This window comes from Nelumbo lutea, chromosome 2, assembly GCF_056320005.1.
Source record: "Nelumbo lutea isolate HS-2025 chromosome 2, American lotus-T2T, whole genome shotgun sequence".
In the NCBI taxonomy this organism is placed as follows: Eukaryota; Viridiplantae; Streptophyta; class Magnoliopsida; order Proteales; family Nelumbonaceae; genus Nelumbo; species Nelumbo lutea.
Window position 1 is genome coordinate 17868738 of NC_142685.1, and position 12899 is coordinate 17881636.

At 36.6% G+C, this 12899-nt stretch overlaps 1 protein-coding gene across 1 annotated transcript; it reads right to left on the reverse strand.

Moving 5' to 3' along the window:
• Positions 1–6783: 6783 nt before the first annotated feature.
• Positions 6784–10984, reverse strand: LOC148868925 (glycerol-3-phosphate 2-O-acyltransferase 6-like). Its single transcript, XM_088973019.1, has 2 exons — positions 10159–10984; positions 6784–7880 (listed from the first exon to the last, which is right to left on the reverse strand). The coding sequence occupies exons 1-2, from the start codon at positions 10774–10776 to the stop codon at positions 7002–7004; spliced, it is 1497 nt and encodes a 498-aa protein (XP_088829145.1). The 5' UTR covers positions 10777–10984; the 3' UTR covers positions 6784–7001.
• Between the last annotated feature and the right edge of the window lie 1915 nt (positions 10985–12899).

A 12899-nucleotide genomic window follows, 5' to 3' on the forward strand; every position in this document is an offset into this window, starting at 1 on the left:
TTTTTAAGGCCTGTGGCAGGCTGGGCCTGGACCAAACAATTAGTCTGAAGCAAGAAAAATTTACAGACCAGATGGGCCAGGCTTGGAATGAATCCCCGCTGACAAACGACGATGGAAGAATTATTGATACAAAGATCATTTGTATTTAATAAAACATTAATACTTCAACAACCGAAATATGGTAGGAACTCGGGCTCAATCTGGCATTCTTTAATTGTTGAGGATTTATGTTCTTTATGCTTGGTTGAATCTGGCTAGATACTTAGACAGGTAAAGCCAATGCCCAATGGGCCAGTCGGAAAACAAATTAAAACCATTCATCTGATTTGTCATGTCTCATGTGTGTGTTGGAGCAGTTGGTTAAAGTTAAATTATTATGAAAAAACTGCTGCAATGTTGAGTGATGACTCCTTCAGTCGGCCTTTCTCTCCGTCCTTCCATGACATAATGTCTAATATACCCCCATATGTTAACCAGTGGGCTCAGCCGATTGGACGGACCACTTCTCCCAAAATACAAAATTGCCGTATACAAGCAGAAGCAGGTAATGGAAACATAAAACCATCAATAGAAAAACATGGACGAACAATAGATGAACTGGGTTCTGGTTAAAGGATCTGGACCTTGGATTTGGCACTTCTGAACAAGCCAAGAGGTGCATGCATTTTCTTTTATGAATCAAGATAAAAATCAATTCAAAAATGGAATCACTTTAGTCACCGGTTTTCAGATCAACTGGTCAGCTTGTAATGTTTTTAAAACTTTAAAAAGTATATATAAAATAAAATCAAATAAATGGCCGGTTTACGGGTCAAATGGTTCGACCACCCGGATCAACGACAGTTTTAAAACCATGTTATGAACCGTCCATATCGAAGGTACCCGATCAGATGGCTCACCTGCTCCATAAAATGCTTGTTTTTGGATTTTAATTGCCGACGACCAAAACGGCCCATTCTACGTGTATGGGCTAATGCGTTGTATAACAGTCCTTTCGTTCGATCCATTTTGAATGTGGGCTCAACTCTCAAGTACGACGGGTTGGCAGAAGAATGAATTTGGAATCAAAACCAATTCGTCCGTTACAACTATTATTTTAAAATTTTAATGGGGGCATAATGGCATGCCGTAGATTCTGACACGCATTCATTTCTTCAAATTTAACTTACAGTGGCGTCTCTTTATTGATCCCATGTGACCCTAAGTGGCGTCTCCGGTAGAATATGCCCCGACAGGTCGGGCCTTGTGCTTGTTTTGCCGACCCGATGACTATCAGGTTGTGCGGTTGCTAACATATGGACCACCTGTAAACCCCCATGATAGGGCCTCTTCGGTTGTACTCTCAATTCTTTATTATCCGTCACACAACTCATATTTGTTTGATTTATTTTTCGTCGGTTCATGAATCATGATTCAACTCATATTTGGCCCTCCAATGAAATCTCTCAATTAACACTTTTAAACTGTTTGTATCACATTTTGGCGCCACATAGGTAGTGATGTATCCTTTCTAAATCATTCGGAACCACGCTTTATGTGACTTATGCATCTCGGTGGAGTAGATTGGGGACCTTGGTAGGAGCAGACCAGGGAGTTCGGCAAGAGTACACGGGCAACTTACATGACATGACAACTGGCTTTTATTAGGTGTGACTTATTGTTTCCAATTCCTTTGGGATCACATTGCCTAATGGATAGAACTGATTTCCATGCCACTTGCTTTGGATATAATTGGATAAGCCTTATTATTATTCACTAAAATTAGGTCTGTAAGTCGGGCTCGATTAGGTTGGGTTGAGGCCAATTCTATCTCAACCCGATGTTCTAAACCCCCAACTCGACCTTCAGTCCAACCTACTCAACCCTAACCCTAACCCTAACTAATTCCTTCAACCCTAACCCAACCTGATGTTAACTTCAGGTTGGGTTGGCCCAACCCAACCTTCCCATCCCTTAAAATCTAGTAAAAAAATAAGTATTTATTTATCATGAGTTATGACTTGTGATAGAATTTTTCTCAAAAATATAAATTCATGAAATCAACAATAATGAAACATAAAATTATGGAAATAAAATCACTAATAACAATTGATAGTATCAAGCAAATAATTTGAATCTATTTGATAGGTCACACATAAAAATTACAAGACAAAAGGAAAAGACAAGTAGTCAAGTACCTATGAATAACTTAAAGAAAGGCATGATAGTATGTAGGGGGCTATACAACTATCATGCATCTAAGCAAATCATTATATATATATATGCCATGTAGTAGACTAGTAGTCAAGTATTATAGGGGGTTGGGTTCGGGTTGCTTGGGGGGTCAACCCTAACCCAATCCGAACTAAGGTCGGGTTCAAGAATTTCAACCCTAGCCCTAACTCGATCATCAACCCAGCCCAACCCAACCTGGCTTTTTCGGGTTAGGTTCGGGCCAAACCAGCCCAAATTGCAGCCCTAACTAAAACCACCTCCAAGGGTGGCGGGCTAATAAGTCACATTTTCCCAAAAATCTTGGAGGCACTATGTGAGACTCATGCGGCACCTTCTTCAACCACAAAAGTATGCACAATTATGCACTTAATACACTTTTGCATTTACAACTTTCTTGCCTTGCTCTCTTTTATTCATCGCTAATTTAAGCATTAGATGCCCACTCTGGTCTTACCGTCTTAAAAAAAAAAAGCTGGCCACTCTGGTCTTACCGAAAAAAAACAAAGATGGCCACTTTGGTCTTACCAAAAAAAGAAAAAAAAAATGCCCACCCTAGATACTCTTGCATTGTTTTCTTACGGCTTAACCTGTCGACCTCACCAACCCAACGTCTGAACTATCCTCCAATAAGTAGCCATCGACTTCACCAACCCAACAACCCATGTGAAGTACAGACATGACCAGTTTTAACCTTATAGGTTCGACCCAGATCTGTCATCTTATATACACATATTATATATAAAGGATTTGGGTGCTCTTTGCACTCAAGAAATGGAATCTACTCGTGTGAGTAGATCACACGTGCGAGCATCCATTTCTAATAATTAATGATTAAATAATAACAATAATTACTAATTAATTATTAACTAATAACAATAATTATTAATTAATAACAAGAATAATTAAAAGGATATGGGTTCTCTCTGCACTCACGAAATGGAATCTACTCGTGCAAGTAGATCCCACGTGCGAGCACCCATTTCCAATAATTAATTACTAATTAATTATTAATTAATAACAATAATTACTAATTAATTACTAACTAATAACAATAATTATTAATTAATTATAGTAATTAATAGTGTAATCACCCATTTCTAGTAATTAGTTACTAATTAATTATTAATTAATAACAATAATTACTAATTAATTACAGTAATTAATAGTGTAATTATATAATTACTGTAATAATAATTACTGATTATGTTACTAATTAATAGTATAATTATATTACAAATTAATAACAATAATTACTGATTAATTACTGTAATAATAATTACAGTACTAACTAATAACAATAATTATTAATTAATTACAGTAATTAATAGTGTAATAACATGCACCCATTTCCAGTAATTAGTTACTAATTAATTATTAATTAATAACAATAATTACTAATTAATTACAGTAACTATACTGTAAGAAAAATTACTGATTATCACAGTAATTTAATAAATATATAATTAGTGATTATAATTAATAATTACTATTATTATAAATATTGTTAATAACTAGATATTTACTTTAACTTTACTTTAAATTAAAATTATAAATATTGTTATTAAAAAAATACTGTTAATAAATTTAGTAACCCAATTTTAATAATTACTGATTATTATAGTAATATAATAAATATATAATTAGTGATTATAATTAATAATTACTGTTATTATAAATATTGTTAATAAATAGATATTTACTTAAATTTTACTTTAAATTAAAATTATAAATATTGTTATTGATAAATACTGTTAATAAATATAGTAATTATTGTTATATTCAAAATAATTAAAAATGTTATTAAAAGTATTGTTATTGATTATTTAATAAAATATTATAATTACTGACTATTACTAATAAATACTGTTAATTTAATTTAATTTTGGTAATTATTAATTTAATGAATATTGTTAATAAATCCTATTCATAAATTTAATAATTACTATTATATTAAAAATAACTAAACAATATTATTAAAACTATCATTAATGATTATTTAATTAAATAGTATAATTACCTACTATTATCGATAAATGTTGTTAATAATGTTATGACAACCGACTCTTCGACCGTTTAGTTCGAACGGATGGCCCGTTCTGACAGCAAAACTTAGAAGCAAAAAATCATGGAACCATTCTAGCCACCGGTTTTTGGGTCAATGGTTCGATCAGTTGGTTTGAACGGACAATCGGTTCTAACAACAAAAATTATAGGCAAAAAATTGAGTTTGTGATGTCCATTAAGTAGTATCATACGTGTTATGTCATTTGAGTGTATGACTCATACAACCCAAAAACGGAACCATTTAGGCCATCGGTTTTTGATCGATGGTTTTGTTGTTCAGTTCAAATGGACGGCCCGTTTTGACAACAAAAAATTATAAGAAAAATTTTAAGGAACCGTTTTGGCCACCGGTTTTCAGGTCAACGGTTCGATCATCCGGTTTGAATGGACAGCCCGTTCTGACTACAAAAATTATAGGCAAAAAATTGAGTGCATGAAGTCCATTGAGTAATATCATACATGTTATGTCATTCGAGCGTGTGACTCATACAACCCAAAAATGAAACCATTTTGGCCACCGGTTTTTGGGTCGACAATTCAACCATTTGGTTCGAACGGACGACTCGTTTTGACAACAAAAATTAAAAAAATAAAAAACAATCAAAAACCATTGAACGAGTCAATGTGTTGATGGTTCGACCACTCAAGTCAATGGGTCATTGACCGATTCAATGGTTTTTGGTCAGGGACTAGGATTGGGGTAAAATGGAACTAGTTGCCTTGATAGTTTCCAATTAGAAAAAAAAAAAAAAAAAAAAAAAAAACGAACAACCCATTATGACAACAAAAATTACATGCAAAAAATTGAGTGTGTGAGGTTCATTAAGCATTACCATACGTGTTATGTCATTTGAGCGTGTGACTTATACAACCTGAAAACGGAACTGTTCTGTCCACCGGTTTTTGGGTCAACGATTCAACTGTTCAGTTCGAACGGATGGCTCGTTTTGATAATAAAAATAATAAAATAAAAAAACAGAAAAAAAAACCATTGAACGGGTCAATGGTTTAACCGCTTGGGTCAATGGATTGTTGACCGATTCAACGATTTTTGGCTATGGACCGAAATTAGGATAAAACAGAACCGGTTGCCTTGATGGCCGATTAAAAAAAATAAAAAACAACAAAAAACCATTGAATAGGTCAATGAGTCAATAATTTGACTGCTTAGATCAATGGATCATTGACCGATTCAACAATTTTTTGTCAAAGACCGGATCAATGAATTGATAAATCGATGATTCCATTCCAACCTTCGCAAATCTAAGTCCCTCCGCTAATATTGTATTAATGGTGTATTGAGATGTAAGGATTTTTCAGATAAGAGCGGTTGCTCAACTTTATATACTTCATTACCATCTTCTAAGGTTGATTTATTCTCTTCCATTGCCGATAGACTTAGGCTATAGGCTTTATGTGGCGGTGGAATTGGAATTGGGAATTAAGCTATTAAAGTCACCTTACATTCTATGTCTGCGATCAATGGAAGATGGAAAATAGAGATAACTTTCAATGGTTACATAGCTCAACTCTTATAAGGGAATTAAAATGGCAAGGGGATGAAAAATAAATATGTAGGGGTGCAAATGGATTGGATCTGATCCAAGATTCGATCCTATTTGGTCGAATTCAGATCACCCTGATCGGATATTTGGATTGGATGATCAAATTCAGATCACCCCTATTCAATATGAGAAGATCTGATCTGGTGTATTATATATATATGTTATTTATTTATTTATAGATATATTATTTATATTATATTTTTATATTTATAAACTTGTTATATTATTTATTTTTTTATGAAAACATGTATATATATATATATATATGATGAAAATAATTAAAAAATACTTATTTTTTTTGTTTTTCTTTATTTAAATTAGTATATTTTATTTTTTTGAATAATTTATTATTAAAAAAACAACTAGGATCAAATCAAATCCAAAGATCCAAAAATCCGATAGGATTCAAATTCAGATCCAATCCAATCAAATTGGATCTGACAAACAATATCGAATCAGATTCAAATATACCCTGATTCGAATCCGATCCAATCTATTTACATCCCTAATAATATGTTACATGGATAAATTTCCTACCTTTGTCTTCTTCTACCTACTTTTAGGGCTGTTCACGGGTCGAGTTGGGTCGGGTTACTATCGCTTTTCCACCCGACCCGACCTAGTCGATTTACCTAGAAATGAAACCGAAACCGACCTGAAACATCGGTTTATATTTTTTTTAACCCAAAATCGGCCAATGCTGAAGAAAAACCAGCCAACTCCATCGGACCGGATTGATCGGTTTAGGTCTTATTATGAACAGCCCTACCTACTTTTTTTTTCAACCCGAACACAACCTAAATAAAAATCCACGCAGGAAAACATGTGGCCCATGCCGAGTTGCCGACAACAGAATAACTGAATAACGAGTTGGAAAAACAGAAATTCCATGTACAATACATTGGTTTTTCGTGCGTGATGAGAAACAACACATCAGCTATTAAACCAAGATTCACCCTTATTCAATTTCAAGCTTAATTTATACGAAAATTATTTAATCATATATGTGACACATTGAAATCCAATATATCTATATATAACTATCATATAAATATATATTTCCTTTCGAATATAAAGTCGACACAGAGAGAAAAGAAGCATTCATTACTTTTTTTTTTTTTTTTTGGTTTTGTCCTTGCCCTCCTCGAGTTCCTTCTCTCAGGCTTTCTGATCTTCATCCTTCTTGGAAGGGACACGGCCATCGTTTCCGGCGAGCATCTCGTACTTGTCCTTCCTTGTCAAGTTTGTGCATTCGAACCCTAGGGTCCCAGACAGCACCCTCTGGATATAGTTAGCAACTTCAATTGCCGACTTGCCTCCTCTACATGTAAGCTCGGTAGGCAGTTGGTTCAAGAAAGTAATCTCAAAAGTTGGCCTTGGATTCATGAATACGAAATAAGGATCCATGGATTTAAAGCCGCGAGCAGTAGTTCCATAGAACATGCTTTGATTGGTATTAATGGCCACAGGAACGATCCTATCGGTGAGCTCTGCAAACAGTGCACTGAACCTCAAAAGGAATGGTTCCCTACAAGTGGTTCCTTCAGGGCAAATCACCAAATCTCCTTCCTGGAGCAAACGCTTGATGTTGGCAGCGTCTTTCTCTCTTTCCCTTGACAAGGCCACAGCCTTGATTGGGGAGATTAGTTCAGAGAATTTACTTATGCTGTAAGTGACACAACTTATCTTTCTTCCCAAGGCCACAGCAGTGACCACAGGGTCCAGTATGGTCCTGTGATTGCAAACAAAGAGGACTCCGCATTGGCCATTTGTGGGTGGTAGGGGAGGGTTTCCCTTCACAATTAGCTTGATTCCGAGGAAGGCATACATGTACTGAGCATACCTTTCGGGCAAGGGAATGTTGAGGTAGACCCTGAGAAGAGAGAGGATAAAGCCAATTGGCATCCATAAGAAGGTCAAAAGGGCAGCCAGAGGGCTGGGTCTCTGAACAAAACGCCCCTCGTGAAATATGACTGGGCTTAGAAGCTTGTTTCTAGGCAGGGGATTGCACTTGCTCCTTGGTACCATGTAGCCTTCCTGCAAATTTCAACTTTGAAGCTTCAGTTTCTTTCACACATTTTTACAAACAGTGGCCGTGCATGAATTAATGATATTGGTTTTCAACTTTCCATCCACTCCAAACCAAGTCTAAGTCGTGGGAGATTTTGGAAATTACTTTTGTGTGTGAACTGTGAAGCCCCATACTTTACTTTCATTTTCATTTTTATGTTTCTTTAATTTAATTTCAACCAAACACGTCACTTTTCACGGGCCATCGTATCATTTTCCATGCAACACAAGAATAAAGGAAAGGCAAACTGATGAACAGGGTGGGTGGTTGCTAGAAAGCATTTACCAAGACAGTCCAGTAACAGTGACACATTTGATCCGACTTCTCTGTTTTTGTCCGGCTTTATCATGTAAAGGAGTAGAGTTATCAATACCTGTAATTACTTTTTGTCATTAGGTAGGAACATTGGTTCAACTACTTCTAACTTATGAGATATTTTTACCATGACGTAACGGGGTCGGCCAATTAGGCTCAGCTCATCTGGGTCCCTACATATATTTAAGGCTTTGTGCAGTACCCGGCTCCAACCAAACAAGACCCGAGACGCATATGATAGGGTCCGGATTTGGGTTTGAATGGACACTTCTATCGGTGTCCAACCCAACAACTCAACAAGACCCCTCGTACTTATCCAAGAGCTTACAGCCACCTTTTTTTTTTTTCTCTTTTGACTGAAATTATTATTTTTTGTTATGAAAACTTAGAACAATTTTTAGAGTTTTTTAAGCTACAATAAAATACCATAATAAACATAAAAAAAAAAATCAAATTTACATAGCTTGCGCATGTTAAGAAAACATGCATATAAACACAGATTAATTAGTAATATAGACTCGGAAAATGAATTCCTTGTTGATATTTCGAACAGTCAAACCATAACTGAAATGTGATGTTATTGCATCATGCAAACTCAACAAATAATCTAGATTTAGACCTTTGACATAGGTCTATTCTATTCTATCAAATCCAGAGATACAGCAATTTTAGTCAAGCAAGCATCATGATTCTTAATGAATATGGGAGAAAAAGTAATGGCGAATGGGAATGACAAATTTGAATTTCCCCTATTTGTCCTATCATGTTCATGGGGTTGACGTTTGGGTGAATTCTATCACATATCTGGGCTGTTAGCTGTGAGTCTGTGACCCAGTTAAGCACATCCACAAAAGCTTCACATGAATAGAGACAGCTCCCAAGTGGACCAAACAACAAATTGGCCGGCCACCTTTCTAGTTATGTTGTTGCGGGAGTGAAGGAAGCAAGCCCATGCCGCTGTCATATCTTTCAGAATAAGATTTCTAGTTATTGGTGCCATTGAAGAAAAATTAAGAAGAAGCGGGGATGGATTTGGAATTCTCGATGAAGAGATGAAATATAAGAAGAAAAAGATATGCAGAGGAACTCATAGGGTGGTCATGCCGCTGTCATAACTTTCAGAATAAGATTTCTAGTTATTGGTGCCATTGAAGAAAAATTAAGAAGAAGCGGGGATGGATTTGGAATTCTCGATGAAGAGATGAAATATAAGAAGAAAAAGATATGCAGAGGAACTCATAGGGTGGTCTCAGTCGTATTTACTCCTACCATCCCCATAAATCCCGGCCTGTACCAGTGTCTACAGTCTACGGAGAAAGAGAGAATTTGGGTGAAATGTGATAGATAGCAGATCGAGAGGCATGGCCAGCTGGCCATCAGGTCTGGATTGGTCTCAATTCCTACATCACCTGTCACAGAGACAAGGGGATCAACTCAGACTCTCCTTTGCTGTTTGACAGGTGTCCATTTACAGAGTGTAAAATTACTCGAACCTAATAATAACCTTTAACATGGCCACATCTGTACAGAGTGGACGGGAGAGTACTGCGGAATTAAGACAATTATAATATTGAGAAAGACAACTGACAACCACCTCTCCCTTTGTATTATTCGACGTACCTGCCAGTTGATGACAGATGCCAAAAGGTTTGGGACATTTGGGGCCGGGTGCTATTTCCTAACTTTGCCTACACCGTTTAGCATGGGACAGTCTAATTATAGGAAAGGGAGTGCAAATTGGAATTGCATCGAGAGAAGGAAAACTAACAAATTTGTATAGAACAAAATTAAAAGAGAACTTGTTGCGCAAGAGAGGTTTCATGCAAATGATAATGCATGGAAATTAATGATCTATCCATAAAGAGATGAAAACGAGACCAAAATGAAATAGGAAAAAGCGGCATATATATATATATAATGAGATCAAACCTTGCACAGGGACATGAAATCGTGGTCGGTTTCTCTATCTCCCATGCCCACATCCGGTGAGTTTTTGCCGAATTCCTGTTCGACAGCAGCTCTCTTGTGCTCTCCAACCAGAACACCTGGTTTCTTGGCGAACCCAGTGAGCCTTCCAGATTTGAAAACTTGGAGCTCGGTCCCTAGGACCTTGTCAGCCCCAAGATAGGACTTCACAAAGGGTTCCACCATAATCCTTGGATTTGCAGTTATGATGTAGCGTTTGCCAAAGGAACTGAACACTCTCCAACTCTCAGGGTGCACATCGTCAGCGTAAAATTTGGGCAACACGGATCTGGACACCAACTCGACGTCTCTTAACTTCAACCCCGCGAAGGAGATGAAAATGAAGATCTGGATAGCAAATGATTCGGACAAGAATAGGTAAATGAAGTATACAATGGGGACGGATGCGAGAAGAAGCAATCCTCTAACAAGGCTTCCAGCTTCTAGCGCAACAAGCATGAAGTAAGGGAATGCACTCCGAGACACTAGAAGAGTGCCGTCCAGATCTGCGGCCACTGTTTGGTTGGACCGCCCCTGGGAGCCACAACTGGAGATTGGTTTGAAACGCGGATGAGCCCCCATGAGACAGACTGACAGACAGAGAGAGAGAGGGAGGGGATAGAAGTGGCGGGTTATATTATGGAGAGGGGAGGATTTAAAAGGTGGGAGATTGCATTGTTGTTAGAAAGAAGCGAAAAAAAAAAATAAGTGGATTGATTGTTAAAAGCAAAACGGGGGTGTTAAGGATTATGTGAGATACGTTTGGTGTATAAATAAGGGCAGATGCAAGGAGGAGGGGCGGGGGGCCCGAGTAGTTGAAAGTTGAAACCAACGCCTACACGACGAGCATTCAATTGGCCTACTTTATGGTTTATATTTACTTTAATAGGCGGCGCTCCTTTAAGGCTTGGCTTGAGCAAATGATTTGCTTTAGAGAGACTCTCCTAAGCGAGTCACCAAGACCCACTAGGCTCTAGCTAGCTGATGAGAAAAGAATGTCTAAGGGTGACTTGGTAATTGTGGGTTTTCGGTTCACTATCCATTGTGGTTGTGGAGTAGTAGTAGAAGGAACCAAGGAATATAACTCTAGTTCCAACTCTTAAAGAGCAATGTTTTCAATTCGCAGTTGACGCAGTCGGTCGAACCGTTTGAACTATTATTTTAGGATTTTAGGTTTGATTCAGTCAAGACCTGTCAGACGGTCAAAACCATTGATTTGGTCAAGAACTGTTTGACCCAATCGGTTCAACCATTGACCCATTCAATCCAATGATCAGGTTGCGGGTTGCACAATCAATACATGCAAACTTTCGAAAGCTATAATTTTGCACTACGATGTCTGATTGGGTTTTTTTGTTTTTTTATTTTGGATAGCTTTTCGAGATCTATGCATAGGCTCCTTGCCTCACTATTTTTGTGAAAAACTCATTTTTAACAATAAATTACAAATTTTAATATTTTTATAAATAAAAAATTAAAAAACATAACTTAAATATAAATAATACATATAATATATTTATATATTATTTATTACTAAAATATAAATTACATGGTCTGAACCATTTAACCCGACCAATCAAATTGGTGATTCGGCCTCCGGATTGGTTTTTAAAAATTATCAAAGAGTGTTGGTGATGTCAAAACCAAACTGAATGACTAATATTGATTTCCCATAAGATCAATCCCAACTCCCACAAGACTAGGATTAGGAGTGCCCTCTCTCACTGTATAACAAGTGGGACAGTATCTAGCTAGCCTTTGGATGGGCCAGGATAACGCCTATTCGTCTATATATAAAGCTCCTGTACTATAGTGTGCATCTTGTGACAAGGACTGTGAGGTGCATAAGAAAAAGGGAATTTCAATTGATTTGTATTTTCTGATCCACAAAAGAAATTGGTAACTCTAATATCAAATTTTAGTGTGCAGTGGTTCAGGCTGAGAGGAGCACAGAAGCATACGAAATACTAGGTTTTACACTCTACATATTTGTATTTATACTCCTTCCACGAAATACTAGGTTTTACACTCTACATATTGATTTATACTCCTTCCTAACTGAGCTTCAAGAGTAATGCAGATCAATCTTTCCCACTCACTCACACCATCAACAGGTGCTTCTGACTTCCTTATTCCTGTTAAAAATAACCCATGTTAAATATATGTCTCATCAATGAAGAAGCTTCATGAATGGTTGGAGCCAAAACAATTCGGCGCCATCAGCTAGGCTTGAAGCCGATTATAAATGTAGAAGCTTAATGAATGAATGCGAGCTAACTTGATGGACTATAATTATGATCTAGTGGTCTAGTTACTTGGAGTATCAATGGTTCAATCTTGTAGGAAAAATTCTTACCTGCCTTACTTTTCAGGGGTTTGTATTAATTAATTTTTAATTTTTAATTTCCAGAGGAAGACTTTCGCTACTGGTGTTGCCTAATAAAGGTTTCATCAAATGGGTAGTTATCACATCAACAACTCTCCCCTCTTCCGTTTCTTCTCCTGTTCCCTTGTGTCTGAAGAAACATTTTACTTAAAAGTAACCAAAAGATCATTAGCGGGAGAAAATTTGAGATTTTTATTATTGATAGTGGATTTCTTTTCTGGTAACCCGGGGGTTAAGAGCATTGCGTCTCCCTTTATTTCTTAATAATTAGAAAGTAAATTTATGTAACGCATGAAATTAAAGAAAATTGGTTAGGTTT

Excerpts from the sequence above, each read along its gene's own strand:
- LOC148868925 (XM_088973019.1), bottom strand. The coding sequence starts at position 10,776 with ATGGGGGCTCATCCGCGTTTCAAACCAATCTCCAGTTGTGGCTCCCAG. Across the intron at positions 7,881-10,158 it reads ATTTCATGTCCCTGTGCAAG|GAAGGCTACATGGTACCAAG; the intron begins GTTTGATCTCAT and ends TGAAATTTGCAG.